Below are 16,802 nucleotides of genomic sequence, written 5' to 3'. Positions count from 1 at the left end.
ATTTAACATTTCATATGGTACCATTATACGTGAATATCAGCTAATTTTTAGGCCTATTTCCTCTAGGTAAATTGTATGTAGATTGAAGCAGGTGGTTTTTATGATACTGTCAGATTGCACTTTTAAAAAATGCATTGGGATTTGAATATTATCTTATTGTAATTAGCTCCTGCAGTTTATTATAATTAACACAAGATGAAAATTGCACTTGAAAAAATAATATCATGAAATACATGTTGATAGGTAGCAAATTTTAGTTGATTTGTTTTTAATGTCGAGAAGTGACCTAGTGGTTAAATGACTCTGCCTCTCAACTTGGGTATTGTGTATTCAAGTCCTTCTGAAATCCTGAATGATACCGCTGCTAGTTAGTTCCTGGAAGAGGACTCAAAAATTGTTCAAATAAGCTAAAATCAACAGTTACTTGAACTAAAATATTTTTTAAACTACTGTAAATCTTGTTATAATCCATTGTGGCTCAAAATAGACCAGCCTTTCACCAAGTATGGCACTGTTATGTTCAATAAAATTATGTTAGGAGATTTCCAGATGCAAAGCAGGGAAGGTTTTTGAACAAGTTTGATTTTAAATATATCATGATGATTGATATGTCATAAAATACAGAATGACAGTGTACTGATGCAACTGATTCCTTTTCATCATGAATTCAGTGGAAATTCTTTGTCAGATGACTTTACCAGTCATTTATAAAAGATAATGCAGAAAAGGATAAATTCAATATCATTATTTTTGAAATTCATAACAATTTCTGTACCATCTGTCATTTGTTACTGTTTGAGTTTGTTACTGATTTTCTTATCATTAATATCATCTCTTTTTGTATTTCCAGTTCATTTATCAAGGGAAAGTATATCAAACTGGTAAGATTTTTTTTTATATCAAAATTTAATTTTTCATTTGAAATGAGTTAGATGATTACTTGCCTTCACCAGCCAGGGCCTTTTTTCATGCAGAACTGATAGGGTAGGAACCATTTCCCTGGAACTGGGCAAAGATTATACAGTATTTTGTGAATGGAGAAGATGAAAAATTGATGTTAATGAAAATACATTGTATGATTTTCAAAGGATATTACAAGGGAAAAAAAACAATCTGTGTTGAAGGAAAAAATCCAATGAATTTATATAGAACTTTTCTAAGCTCAAACTCAGATTTCAGGTATGTGTTTGGTCTAGGTCAAAAACTGGCACAGAATGTAGTTTGTTCAATGAATTTCCTAAGATTCAAGACATAACTTAGAAATAAGTTTAATAACCCTAGGGCCGTGCAGGAAAGCCCACTGACCAATACCATGGTTTTCATAAGTAACAGATTGGCGGTCCATATCATCAGTTGAAATGTTGTTAAAATCAATTGTATTTTCAGCATGTAGATTAAAATAACGCCTTTGACCCATGACTAAAGTGGTTGATTTTGTTGGTACATCAGTTTCTCGGAATAAAAAATGAAAATCCTGTAACACACTTTTGCAGAATGACCTGACTACACAGTTTGCTGCTCAAATATCTTAACTGTTTTTAGATTGATTAATACCTTAGGTGGCTGGGTTTTTGTTATTTAACCTCAGGATCAGGCAGAAAGCCACTTTGTTGAATACACCAAAGAACTGTTTCAGCCATATACCACTTGAGTTAGTAAAATTTCTGATAATGCATGAAAAACTGATATAAATAAAACAATATTTTTTGAACAGTTATTTTTGATGCCTATATTTTTTTTATCTTATCCTATGTCAGATTCCAAATCTTGTATTCATCTAGGTAGAACAGAAATTCAATTTATATCATTGATATAACGTCATAATCTGACATTTTTGAATATTATGCCTGAATTATCAAAGTTAAGTGAATGATTTTGATTATTATGTAAATGTAGAAATTGAGCAGACTTAAAACTTTCGTTCAAGTTTTTTTCTGACAATTCTATTGTTTATGATGTCTGAAGTCTTTGAATAACCCCCATTAGAAAAACCCCCATTACATGAATGGCTGTAGTTAACATTTTACTTTTGTATTAAAAATGAAATTTTAGCAATTTTTTTTTTACAAATGCCTGTAACAATAATATCATACTTGTGAAAATTAGTATAATATGATATTTCCTTTAACCATTGTTAAATAGTAAAAATATTTTGTTATCTTTTGGAACACCAGAAAATTATCATGATGGTTGTATTTCTATGGCTCTATCAAATATAATTCAAAGGAAGATTGCTGTTGGCATGAAGATTCAGTAACTTCTTCATTATATAAATGGTGTATGATTCCCCTATTACATGAAATTAACATTTTTTGTTTCCATTAGCAACAAACATTAGAGATGCTTGTTTAGCATTACTCTGTTCATGAACTACATGGGGGACTAAATGTTACGATTCTAGTTTTTTATCAGACCATTTCATAATGTCATTTTGTCATGAAAAAGGGAGATTACTTGTGTATCAGATTTGTTTTTGATGACAAGAAAACAAGCTGTTTCATTATTACGAGATATTATTGTTTTCACAAGTGCCATAGTTACATGAAAGCTTCAATTGAGGAAGGAGCTCATGTGAATGTTTATCCTGAAACCAAACTTAATAAATTTAGAAATATGTCAGCAAGCCTTAGTGGTCAAGTAATTGACAAATAAACATCTTCATGACATTTGATTTATACAAAATTACTTATAGGCCATGTATCTATCACTCTTGAGAAAAAGCATCCAAAAGGGCAATGTAAAACAATACCAATTTAAGGGTCATACAAAAAGCTTGTGTAATTGAAAAAAATAATCCAAAAACAAACAAGATAAATTGGTCTGAAACATGTCTATAGATTGGTTCATTGAAAAGTAGATTGCATTTTATAGATGTCAAATAATACCAGACTTGCCAAACACGATTGAGTTGCTGAATATTTAGTTAGGGAACAATTTATTCTGTAATTTCATATTTTATGGATGAATAAGACAAACTTTTATTGTTAAATTTTTACTCTCACATGATATGATCAAAGGATTTATGAAAACGTTAATTGTACAATTTCTTGAACTTTTTACAAAATTTATCTTGTTAGTTTTAAACCCATTTGGTATTTCCCTGGGTTTGCCTTTGTGACATCAGAAACTTCACTACGTATTGGAGAGACTTATTCCTGTACAAAATTTCTTTTTTAGATTTCCTTAGGGTATTCTGTTGACAAACTGAACGTCTGAAATCCATATTTTTGTTACTTTCTCTTATAATGTCATATTTGATTAATGTGTTGCTCTTCTTTGGCTGTATGTCTTTAAGTAGGTGTTATTCATTGTTATAAAGTTGTGTTTGAAAGTTTTCAAAATTGGAAAATATCACACAGAGAGCATAGTTATGTTTCAATGACCCAAACCACTTTAAAAGAAGGCAATATTTCTGTTGTTTTGACTTCACTCTTTAGAGGGATCTTTTTGCTGTATTTACTCTACTGTTATATAGAAGGCAATATTTTTACTCTTCTCACTTCGCTCTGGAAAAAGAGGCAATATTTAGCTGTTTACACTTTAGAAGAAGGCAATATTTCTGCTGTTTTCACTTCGCTCTTTAGAAGATTACAATATTTTCACTTTTGTCTTTAAAAGAAGGCAATTAAGTTATACTGTTTGATCTTCAGAAGACTTATAGCAATATTTCTGCTGTTTTCAGAAGAAGGCAATACACTTTACTCTTATATTGCTACTGTTTATGGCGGTAACCTAATCCATGAATAGCCTGTTTTTGAATTTTTGCTATCTGAGAAGTTTCAATACTGTTGACTATTGACTGTACTTCATAATTTTAACATTTTGAAATTTAAATCCCTTCAATTTAAACTTTGACAACATTTGCAAATTCAGAGCAGGCAAAGCAATACTAGTTCTTAAAGCAAATTTAACAGGGTGAAAGTGGTAACTAGTATTGTTGCTTTATCAGGAAATAATTATGTTCATAACCACAGTCCAGGACAGTTAAGCCAATACATCTAAATAGGTCCAAAACATTTAATATATTTTTCCAAGACCATATATTGTCATATTGTTAAGTAAAGAAAAATGCAAAATGATATTTCTCTTTTACTAATCAGGTATAATTTTTGTTTTGATTCTTGTCCTTTAGAATTCTGGCACTTTTTAGAAAAAAAGAAGAAGCTAACAATGCATTCAAATGTTGAATTTAATGAGCCACATAAGGAAAGGTATAATCTGGTGACCTTATTTGTATATGCCTCTATTACATCACAATTACCTAACAGCTTACTGACTACATGTGACAAATAGGTCCTCAAAATTTGTCAGATTTCCTCTGGGTATTTTCTAGACAAAAAGGTGTCTGTAATCACAAGTTCAGGTTTCCATCAGATTATTCTGTAGAGTTTGCTCATTAAATTTGCTTATATTGTATTTGTATATCTAAACTAGTCTGAACCTTAAATTCATGAGACTGCAGAAAAGATTTTCTTTGAAATCAGCTCCAGAATCTAACAGGTCATTGTTCACATTCAATTAAATTGTAAACTTTGATATTCAATAACATACATCAGTTAGAGATAGAAAGGCAATTTGTAAAAACTGTCACTTCAGATTTTTCCTGAGATACAGCCATAGTATGAAGATTGCCTCTTTAATCCAAACATAGTTCCTCAAAATATTGGTTTTGTAAGTCAATAAATTCTGATACTGCCAGGAATAAAAAGACATCAGGTTGCAATGTTTAGTTGTTTATGAACTGCACAATCAAATAAATATATAATCTATTATAAACATTTTGAAATTTTGCCTTTGTAAACTTTGTTTTAAATAGATGTATGCTAGAACATAATTTATTACCTATGATTTATTAATTTGCTGACATATTTTGTTTTGTTTTGCTACATCCATTGCTTAGTAGGTAATGTTTTTGACTTCAAACAACTTTCCTTTTACCACTGTGGGTTCAGGTTCTGTCATGGACTTTGAATTCTTTCATATGAGCTAGCTATTTTATAGAATACTGGTGGTTCAAATCAGGTACCTGCTCATGCCTGAAATAATGCAGTAGAGGCACATGAGATTGTTTCCCTTCAGTAAAGCTTGAAAGTTGCCATAATTGTGAACATAACAGTGTTTGTGTGACTTAAAATGAAACTAAAAGGAACCAAAAATTATTTGATGTGAACTTTTCTTTTCTGCTTACTTAATCTGCACCGAGTTGATTTTGATGCTTCAGTTTTCATCCAAGAGTTTCTTTATTGTAGTTTTCGTGTTCTTATTATTTCATATCATCAATTCTTTTTCTGTTGTTTTTGTTATACGTGTTTTCTGTCTTTTTTTGGACATTATCTAGACACTCTGAATTTTACCACTTTCATCATGAAGGAATTTTTTATTTTGAAATACTTGTTACAAGAAATAATCAGTTATCTTTAAATTGAATTTGTGTTTGATTTTCAGTGTCTTGCTTTATCTTAACAAAATCATATTTCTATTTCTTGTTATTGTACAAACTCTATGCAGATTCTTGTTTTTTGTTGTTGTTTTTTTAGGTGTACTTTTCTTTCTTTTTTCTTTCAATTTACAGCATTCTTAATGGCATCTAATCTTTTATTTTTTTTTAACTTTCAAATGTTGTTTCAGGGTTTCTTGGGGGAGTTCTTTGGATTCTGTTAGGTTAGACAGCAAAATGCTGTTATTTGCAGCAACAAAAAAAGTTGTTGCAATGAGGAAAATATAATGGTGCTCTTTTAACTTTAAGAACATGTTAAGTTTTAGCTCCAGATTAAATTTTAAACATATCGTTTCATATGCATCCTTATTTCTAAGTAACTATTTGCTTCTGTTTAGGTGTGCAACAGCTAATGCAGAAATGTAACAGTCTGACCTAAGCTTTGATCATGGTGGCACTGTGTTGCTGTTCTATTATGTACCTACCACCGCATATTGAGTAATTTATTTCAGTAATCATTGCAACTATCTCATTTCATTAGGTAACACTTGCTGTTTTGTTGTTTTTCATTTGTGAATTGGCAAAATGCATTTTCATGAGAGAATTTCAAGAGGGTACTTGAGCATTTGAGTAGATTTATAGCTTTCTTTACAATTGAAACTTATGAAAGATAATGTATGTTTATTATAATGATATATAAAGTATTTTATAGAGATAAAGTTAAATAGAAGAATTTCTTATTGGGGGCCTTAACCCCTGCGAGAATTCCATGAATAATTCATGAACTGTTCATGAACATATTCATGGACAAGTTCATGAATGTGCATGAACAACAAATGAGACTTTTTTTCGTTCACGGACAATTCATGAATCAAGATATTCATGAACATGTTCATGAATATATGTTCGTTAAACATTCATGAATATATCGATTCATGAATTGTCCATGAAAGAAAAAAAGTCTCATTTGTTGTTCATGCACATTCATGAACTTGTTCAAATGCACATTCATGAAATTATTCATGAATATGTTCATGAACAATTCAAAAACTTCTCCCAGGGGTCATAATAATGTGACATCACAATCAATTTTCATTTAATTCTAAGACTGCTGATTTGTACCAGCCATAAAATGCACAATAGACAGTGTTTTAGTACAAATACAAAACACAAAAGCCCATTACACAGGTAATGAAACTTGTTAAACACTGTGCTCATTGATTCCCTATGTACAAATTGAATTGTCATTAGAATTCACGACTTGCCAGTTTGCTCTTCAATTTATTTCTTTGACACAATTTTCAATAAGATTTTATATAGTCCATTATGTAAATACATCACTTTTTCTTCATTTTGCTAAGTCATTGTTATTTATTCCATTTTTAAGTAAGTTTGCACCGAAAAATTGTTAAAACACATGTAGAGCTTTGTTTCTGGCGGCCATGTTGACTTTTGCATTATGGGTGTAACCAAGGTCAGCCAACTCTTGTTGATGATCAGTTCATGAACTCACTGATCATCAACAAGAGTTGGCTGACCTTGGTTACACCCATAATGCAAAAGTCAACATGGCCGCCAGAAACAAAGCTCTACATGTGTTTTAACAATTTTTCAGTTCATGAGTTCATGAACTGAATTTTTTTTCTAACACTAAAAAGTATTCACATGGGTTAGAATTGTAAAGACAAATTTGTTTTTAAAGTTCATGATTATTGTCAGCTTGTTCATGAACATACCAAAATGTTCATGAACAGAGCAAGAATGATGCCAAAATGTTCATGAACACATCAACATGATCGTGAACAGACATACATATTCATGAACTTGAATGTTCATGAATATTTGTTCATGAACATTTCTGCCAAGATGATGAACAATTGAAAGATGTTCATGAATATTCATGAACTGTTCATGAAAATTCATGAATTGATGAACATGCTTTCGCAGGGGTAAGAAGAATATGTCATATGCTAGTTTTATGATTTACTGACAGAGAAATCATGTTTGCTCCTTTAATCACTGTTTTTTTTTAATTTTAGAAAATGGTCTAGGTCTGGTGTAATTGGGGAACAATGTGTTGTGCAATGCCAAAATTAAGTTTGCTTTTTTTTAAAGTTAACACAATATCATTTGTTGTTTGATATATCTTTACATTAGAGATCAATGTCTCCATTTTTGTTTCTTTTGAATATTTCATTTATGCTTGTTAACAGTCATGTTTCATCTGGGCATTCTGAATTTTTATAATCAAGTATATTTTTTGTTGATTTTATAACTGGAATAATATGAAATCTCAAGCTAATATTTTTTGGAACTTTTTTGGTTCGGGAAAAAAATGTTTGTATTTTGGATCGCGAATGGTTCTTTTGACAGGACTCTAACAAAAATTAAGGGGAAAAAATCACTGCTGTTGTTTGAATCTGGTTTTATTGTTTCCAAAATTTAATGGAAAGATGGACCAGTCCATTTAAGATATTTATAAGGGTTAATATGACAAGATATAGGAGAATAACAAAATCTATTATTATATTAAGAAAATGCTTTCTTGTTATGAAAGACAACAATTAAGATGAAAGAGATAAAGCTATAAGTGTAAGATTCCTGTACAATCAAACAAATGGTAAGCTATAATTTTACACAACAGATGTTCATTGCTTTTTTCTCGTTTTTCTTGTCCTTAATTTAGAATTGTCCAAGTTCCTTTAGAAACTTATTTGTTACAGGAGATGTATTTCCTTTCTGTCCTGTTAGTTCTCAAATGTTTAGATTTAATCTGACTCACAGATGTTCAGTTTGCTCTTAAATAGTCTACAGGGTATAAAACCTATATGTTTTTGCCTTTTACAGGCAATTATCTCATTTCTAGGTCAACATTTTTCCTTATATAGTATGATAGTAGTATGTTTTGTTTCTTACAACTAAAAGATATTGAGAAAAATTGTCCAAATTTGTGGTTTGGTTATAGCATAATGAATACATGTATTTCAAAATATTGTAACTTTGGTGAAAAGCCTTTGTATCCATTTGAACAATTTTAAAATTGTATATAATTATGCATTTATTTATCATTAATGGTTTGTTTGCACTGTTGATTATACTGATAGATTTCTGTTGCTGACTTTTACCCTCATTTATTACCATAAAAGAATTAATCTTAAATCTAACTCTGATCCAGATGAAATTATAAAGTATGTAAATTTCTTTAAATTACCCTTTTTGACATATGTATTGGAACAGTCATTTTGCATGTTTGGACCAACATTTATTGTCAGTTTTACTAGATGGGGAAAACCTACATTTGCAGAGTTCATGAGTACCTGTAATGTTGTACTGAGTAAAAATACCTTTGAATGTACAAATAAGGTGATTGAACTTAGCACCCACAGAAAATACCTACAAGTTATTAAAATACGTAAAGAATTCCGGATATTATCTATAATACATAATAAATAAGTCATTTAGTACTTACATAAAAAACCAACAATTCTAGATGTTGGCTGCTTTAATTAAAAGCATTTCATATTCCTTGTCAGTGTTATTTTCACAACAATATTACAAATACTATAAAGTCAGTGACCATTTCAGAAAAGGCCATAGTGATAAAACATATTTAGTAGTCATTAGATTGACATACAGTGATACTTTGCTTGTTTAAATTTGCTATGAAGATTTCCTCAGGGTTTTCTGTAGACAAATTGTTGTCTGATACATTATTATATACTTAATTTGTTCCTATTGCTCTTCTACTGGTATCTTTTCTGATGATTTTTACCCATTCTTTAAAAGGATGACAACAGAATGCCGAATGTGAAATGAAATCTGTTTTATTACTGTTTCACTTGTTGCTTTTTGTAATGATAATAGGCCAATAATTATTGCTCCTTCTCCTAAGTAAAAATTTACTGGATGAATTGGTCATGCTAAATGCTGACGTTTTTATATTAATTTTCATTTACAAAGGTTATTATCCCCCGCCGAAAATTTTCGGCGGAGGATATAGAAATAGTCTCCGTCCGTCCGTCCGACCTTCCGTCCGTCCGTCCTTCCGTCCGACATTTTTGTCCGGAGCATATCTCTAAAAGTATTTGAGTTATCAACTTGAAACTTCATAGGTGGATAGACCACATTGAGGAGGAGTGCAGTGCACAAGAATGATAACTCTACCTTGCATGATTTTTGAGTTATTGCCCTTTGTTATTTTTCAAAATTGATTTTTGTCCAGAGCATAACTTCAAAAGCCTATGAGATATTAACATGAAACTTCATAGGTGCATAGATCTCACTCAGGAGGTGTGCAGTGCACATGAATGATAACTCTACCTTTCATAATTTTTGAGTTATTGCCCTTTGTTATTTTTCATACCTAATTTTTCACCTGAGTGGAGCATAACTCAAAAAGTGTTTGAGATATCAACATGAAATGTCATAGGTGGATAGATCTTATTGAGGAGAAATGTTATATGTGGATAGACCTCATTGAGGAGGAGTGCTGTGCATAAGAATGATAACTCTACCTTGCATGATTTTTTGAGTTATTGCCCTTTGTTATTTTTCAAAAATGATTTTTGTCCAGAGCATAACTCAAAAGCCTTTGAGATATCAAAATGAAACTTCATAGGTGCATAGATCTCACTCAGGAGGTGTGCACTGCGCAAGAATGATAACTCTACCTTTTATAATTTTTGAGTTATTGCCCTTTGTTATTTTTCATACTTAATTTTTCAATTCAATTTTTTTCTCAAAAAGTATTTGAGGTATCAACTTGAAACTTCATAGGTGGATAGATTTTACTGATGAGGGATGCAGCACACAAGAATGATAACCTACCCTGCATTATTTTTCAGTTATTGCCCTTTGTTATTTTCAGCCATCAGTATTCATATAGGTTTCAAATCTGTAATCAGTATAGCCATCAGTTTTCATTACCAAAAGACCTCTTAAAATAGAATTATTCTGTTCTACTACATATACATTCTTCCAATGAGCAAACACATTCGGCGGGGGATGGCCATGTTGACATGGCTCTTGTTCCCTCCTGTAACTGTAGGTAACAGAGGTATATAAGCCTAAAAGCATAGAATTTGAAAATTGTAAATAGATCCACAGGGGCAGTTAAAATGGAAAATATGAAAAAGATAAGAAAAAGAATTCAACTTGGGATTAAATTGAAAATAGACATTTAGTTTGATTCTAAGCCCAGGTGTTTGAGTTTAAACTCTTTTCTCAGGTTACTTTGCACAAAGAAAATGATTATTCTGAAAAAATTTTTTAAGTGAGTATATCATTATAATACTTGTCTAAACCCAATAGTACTGATTTCTGTGTATTAAAACATACATACAATTAGGGGTATTGCTCTCTTTGATGTGAGTGTTTTCTGGAAGGCTCAATCAAAAGTTAGGTGAGTCTACTTATATGATTGCCATGGCCTATGTAATTATGATTTTAAACCATCAAGCACTTTTCCAAATGATTATATAAAACTACTATTGCTAATATCATTAAATTAATGTTGATGAAAAGCTTTTTACATGTTCTTCTCACGAAAAGCTGTAACTGTGCCATAGCAATTGGTCTTACAAAAACAAATATGTGAATACTAGTATTTGGGCATTTTAGAAATATTTTCTTGAATCTATCTTTGAGATTTTCAGATGGCAAAGAAAACCAGAAGGATAATGATTCTTAAAAAGTGACTATTTTAAGCACAATCTCTTTTTGGACATTCTGGCATTTGATTAAATGAGGCAATATTTTAAAGCATATAGTCTTTATATCTTGACATTTGAAAATAGCATTACCCGAGTCCTCATACACATTCTCATTTCTTAGAACTGACTGTAGGATTTTTAAAATTTTGCAGCTTAGGTAACATAATAGAACTTTTTTATAACTAGTCATCAGCTGCAGAGAAGAATTTATCTGTTTTGTCAGAGATTTTATCAAGAATTATGTTGACATAAAGAGACATTTTGCTATTGCAAATTTGCTATGTAGATTTCCTCTGGGTATACTGTAGACAAACAGGTGTCTATATTAACTAGTTAAGGTTCCTATCAAGATATTTTTCAATATATTAAATAGACTTAATCTTTGTATTTTGTCATTCTCTATATGAATCGGTCTGAGCTATGGGATTTCGACTGTATTCTGATAGTTTTGCTTTAGTTTACATATTGACAGACAATTGTACACGAAGGCTAGAGTGTTTGAGTTTAATTGTTAACGCTTTCTTAGTGTATATAGTCTTAAATGGTGCTTAAAGTTCAATGGTGTTATGATTTATGGTGCTTAAAGTTTTAATGGTGTTTTGATTTCTGTTGTTTATAATTGTTTATGGTAAATTTACAGGAGGATTTTTGTGCTTTAGATTTGTTAAAATGAGGTTTATATATGGTGTACAGCAGCATTTTGCAAACAGAACTTGACAAAATTTAATGTGGGTTTTTGCCATCTTATGCCGAGTTACGAAGTTGGCAAACTTTTACTGTAACAACTTGGTAAATATTTTAATTATAAGCACAACCAGTTGATAACTCTATTGTGAATGGTAATGCAAAGTGAAAGTCAAAGGAATAACATTAACTGTATTATTCTGTAAAACGAAAATGAAAGCCAAAATTTAACAAATTGCATTGTTTGAAACATTGCCACTATTCAACTGTTTTGTCTTCCTTTTCGTTAAAAGCAGTGCTTTATTTAAAATGCAATAAAATGAATAAAAAATTATGAGAATGATAATTTAATATAATGTGTGGGCTGCAAGTCTGGTTCAATTCACATGTGGTAATACACTAGTTTCCTCATCTAATTGTTAATTATTTCATCATTGAAGTTAATTATTAATTAATATCCTGAAACTGGGATTTACAAGTGCTCTAATGAAGATTTTTATGATGATTTGTTACACTAACTGATAGAAAATAGGAGGTAAAACAATAGTTTTCATGCAGTTGTTTTATCATTATAATACAAGTGTTTGAACAGTATAAAGCTACTTGTAAATTGATAGATATAAATACAGTCGACACCCGTTATCTCGAAGTCATCGGGACCGTCCAAAAAATATCGAGATAACGAAATGTCGAGATAATACTGCTGTTTGAAGTTTTTTTCGATGTTTTAAAACAATATTGCAATGATTTTGTTTCTATACTAAACACTTTTTTTATTTACATTTAAAGTCACAATGAATTAAATACAATGTTAGTATATTTTATAAAAAGTGGAAGATTCACTCATTTTGGACATAAATCAATCGATAATTAGGTAAACTTTTATAAACAAAGCTCGACTTGTTACAAACATAGTCATCATTATGACACATGCTATTAAGTGATTATCGTCTGGTTTGTGTTTTTCGCACCTCTGCGGGGAAGAGACAAAAATTATTAGTCGAGATAAAGAGAGGATAATAGCGTGAAAATTATTGTAGGGGCTGAAATTTTACTTCGAGATAATGAAAATATCCAAATAACAATATCGAGATAAACAAATATTTCCAATATAGATAAAGAAAGAAGAAAATCGGGACTTTCAAAATTTCATCGATATAACGAAATATCGAGAAAAGCGAGATAACGATAGTTGACTGTATAGGATATTTTTTATTGACATAGACTTGAAATAGTTTTTTTCTGCAAGGGTTTCTATAAACTTTCAGTTTTTATTATGGTTTTCATTTCCTTCCAAATTTTGATTTAATTTTATTCAATAATTTTCCATGAAATTACAACTTCTTTCATAATGTTAAAATGCTGTGCAACTCATCTGGCATCCCCCATGCCAGATGACATTTCCAGCATGGGTAAAACTACCAGAAATGCAAGTCTGATTATATGCAAGAATAACTTCTGTTTCATTTTAATATGAAACAAGCAAAAAGTCAGAATGACTTACACAAAGGTCAAGAACATTTAAACTCTGTGATTTGTCTAGTAAGCCTGATGATCTACTTGACAAATCAAAGGAATTCCATTGATAGAAACAATGTAGAATAAATTGTACTCCACTGGAATCATAATCTTTGATTTGTGTTATCATTTTGTCTGCATGTAGAATTATTTCATTCAGAGAAACTGTAATCTAGAACTCACTTATAGTAAACCCTGTATCAGCTGGAGACAGGTGTAATGTGAAATATAAATTATAGAATTATTTATTCAATATCTAGATGTTATCTGGCCACTACATAGATTTATCATTAAATAACAACTTATCAAGTAGCTTATCCAACCGATTAAACAAATACTTTGTGCCAGGAAATATCTCTGCTTGATTTTGCTTAGATGATAATAATGCAAGTGAAAGAAATTTTGGGATTTTTTTTTAATATAGTTGCTTCACAAAAATATTATCATAAAAGACAAATTACAAGATCAAAGCTTTCTTATGAATGAGGGGATGTTATAGAATGAAATTATTATGTTATTGTAATCAAATGAGACGTGTTTGAATTTAAGACATTTCCTAGAATTCTTATGTATGAGAATACATTTATTGTGCTATTAAATGTTATCATGGGAGTGTCAAAGATGGTTTATGCAAAATTATCAGTTTGTATAGACTTTTTAGCTCTTAAACAGTATAAGTCATTGAAAAACAGTCTTGTCAATCAAATGAGCAAATGGCATCCATAGCCAAGTGATAAAGGTTGTTGACCTTGAACTGCTTTTCCCACACTGCTGTGAAGTGGGAATTTGGATTTTTTTCTTGTGAGGAAGCTCAAATAGTTGAGCTTAAGAGCTTTGAGTGCCCCAGCTGATCTAAAAAAGAAATTCAAATTTTATGTTTTTATGTTTTGTACCTCAGTGGAGTTCCTTTACATGCTTTTGCAATGACCATTTTAAATGCAAATTCAGCAAGAGAGCGCTTACATATAAATTCTCTTGTGCTTTCTGTTGTGAAATTAACTCTAAAATTAAGATTATTATCTGAAATTCTGTGCCATAGCACAAGAAAGAAGATCAATGTGACAACTAAATTATTGAAATGAAAAAGCCACTAAATGCTCAAATATCACTTTCATAGAAGTTGAAACAATGCAAAAATAAGCAAATAAGAAGCTAAATATATTCATGCTGGTTAATAATTGTATCAAATTATAGACTGTGACTGTAGTGCCAAGAATCTTTTACCTGATTCTATGCTCTTGTGGCTGATTTTGTGCTCTTGTGGCTGGTTTTATTTAAGACAATTTGAAACATGAGTACCAGTCTAATGAGACTGTCTGAAATTTTACTAGAAATTATAGACATCCAGCATCCTAGACAAGTCAATGTATTCTGTGATAGATGTATTGGTATTTTAGACAGCTTGTTATTTTAGTCAATAGATTATTAACTCACTGGTATTTAAGACAACTTTATCAGTCAATCAGTTCTGTTGGATAGAGTGTGAGACATGCAATCTTGACATTGTGGCTGGCCAACTAAAATTACTAACTAGTCTTTCAAATTAGACTTAAAATTGAGGTACCATGCATGACTGCTTAAACACTTGAAGAACCAGGAGAAGCTTCTTGAATTTGGGCATCTTTCTGTATTTTGCACTATCCTCTATAAATCTGAAATGACTTGACATGGCCATAATTTACAATCCACTGCAAGTATAAATAACTCAAATACACACAATAGATTTATGCATTGGTTCTTTAAAATGACTTCTAATGATTTATAACTGATGTTTTTAGTAATTTATGTATTAGTATTTTAAGGAGTCATTAATATTGTCAATATAATATATTATTGGTACTCATGGAAGCTTAATATTCCTTAATATATTATTACAATAAATATATTTATATATTGGTGTTTAATATAGAGATATTGAATTATGTTGATGTGTGTTCAATTATGTTCTTTACAAGATGTATGTATTCAGGTTATCTATGAGAGCTTATATTCAGCAGTTGTTTGTATTTGTATGTGAGTGAGCTTGATTATTAATTGTTATTAATGTAATCAGCTTACATTGAGACTTAATAAAGAGTGCCTTGCTTTTCATTAATGTGTTTTTCAAGATATGTAATCTGAGAGCCAGTTATTTATATATTGGTTATTTAAGAGATACTTCTGGTTCTTCAATAAAAGGTTTATTATTTGGTATATATTTAGCTTGCTATTCATCATTCATAAGAACAAATTCATTAATAGTTTTATTTAATGGTGTTCAAGGGAGATAATATTTTATCATCGGTATACCAGACAGATGTTGTAATTGTTTTGTAATCTATTGATAACGGTTTATAAAGTTTTGTCTAGTTTTAAAGATTTATTGCATCAAATGGAGTACATTTATCTTGTAATTTAGAAAATTGGTTGACATATTGGTATTTAAAGAAGTTAGTGTTTATGAGTATGTCTTACGACTAGGTCATAATTTATTCTTCAAATTGATAAATAATTTGTCACTCAATACAAGGCTTATAAGCAATCTTATAATGGGATTATTTTTAAGAATGGATGAAATAATAAAACATAAAAATAATAAATAAAAAATATAAAAATTTCAATAAAACTGATTATAAAAAAGTGTCAAAGAACTTTTATTTGTTTATAATTCTATGTCTTATATATTTTCAGACAGAACAATGAGAAATGTCGACTAGAGAGGTTCTCAATGTGTCCGTTACATGAAGAACGTGCTCTTGACCGTTACACCTGATTATGGGACATGGTAGTACTGCGGAGAGCCACGCCCATCTCCATTGTCTCGTGTTGTTCTTGTTCTTCTTACTGTCTGCCATTATCTCAGGGACCAATGCCATTAGATATGTCTGGAAGACAGGTAAGTTCTTAACGTTGGGGTTGTTTTGTTTTTTTATGCTCCCCAAAGGGAAAGCATATAGTTGCCATCTTGTCTGTCCGTACGGAGCATAACCTTAAAACATTGGACATAATTTGTTTAAACTGCACATAGTGGTAGCGGGCAATGAAGCGGAGTGCAGTGCCAAAGAACCATTACTCTGTTTTGCCGGGGTTTTGGAATTATCTCTCTTATTAGAAAAATCTTGTTTAGGACAATAGCTCTAAAACTATAAGAGATATTAACATAAACATTTGTCGGTAGATAGATCTCATTAAAAAGAAGTGCATTGCAAAAGAGCAGTAACTCAGCCTTGCCTATTTTTGGCGTTATTGCCCTTTTTCAATTTTACACTGAACTTTGTCCGAGATATTACTGTGAAACTACAAGAGGTATCAACAAGAAACTAAGTTGGTAGATAGATCTAATTGAGTAGAAGTGCAGAGCAAAGAAAACTAACTCTGCCTTGCCTTCTCTTGGAATTATTGCACTTTGAACTTTGTCTGGGACACAACTGAAACTGCAAGAGGTGTACTTTTCTGAGTTCAAAACCTATTAT

General features: G+C 30.7%; 1 protein-coding gene across 1 annotated transcript in view; it reads left to right on the top strand.

Annotated features, from left to right (window-relative positions):
* LOC132737928 (thrombospondin type-1 domain-containing protein 7A-like) overlaps nucleotides 1-16,802 on the top strand; it is a gene marked incomplete at its 3' end in the record, with an annotated part of 121,112 nt that overhangs the window by 36,625 nt on the left and 67,685 nt on the right. The window contains exon 2 of the mRNA XM_060725309.1: nucleotides 16,021-16,225. Within this exon, the coding sequence (XP_060581292.1) occupies nucleotides 16,105-16,225 (121 nt within the window). The remainder of the gene's footprint in view (nucleotides 1-16,020; nucleotides 16,226-16,802) is intronic.

This window comes from Ruditapes philippinarum, unplaced genomic scaffold (assembly GCF_026571515.1).
Source record: "Ruditapes philippinarum isolate M1 unplaced genomic scaffold, ASM2657151v2 ctg763_1_1_1_1, whole genome shotgun sequence".
Classification (NCBI taxonomy): Eukaryota; Metazoa; Mollusca; class Bivalvia; order Venerida; family Veneridae; genus Ruditapes; species Ruditapes philippinarum.
This window is presented reverse-complemented; position numbering and strand designations above follow the sequence as displayed.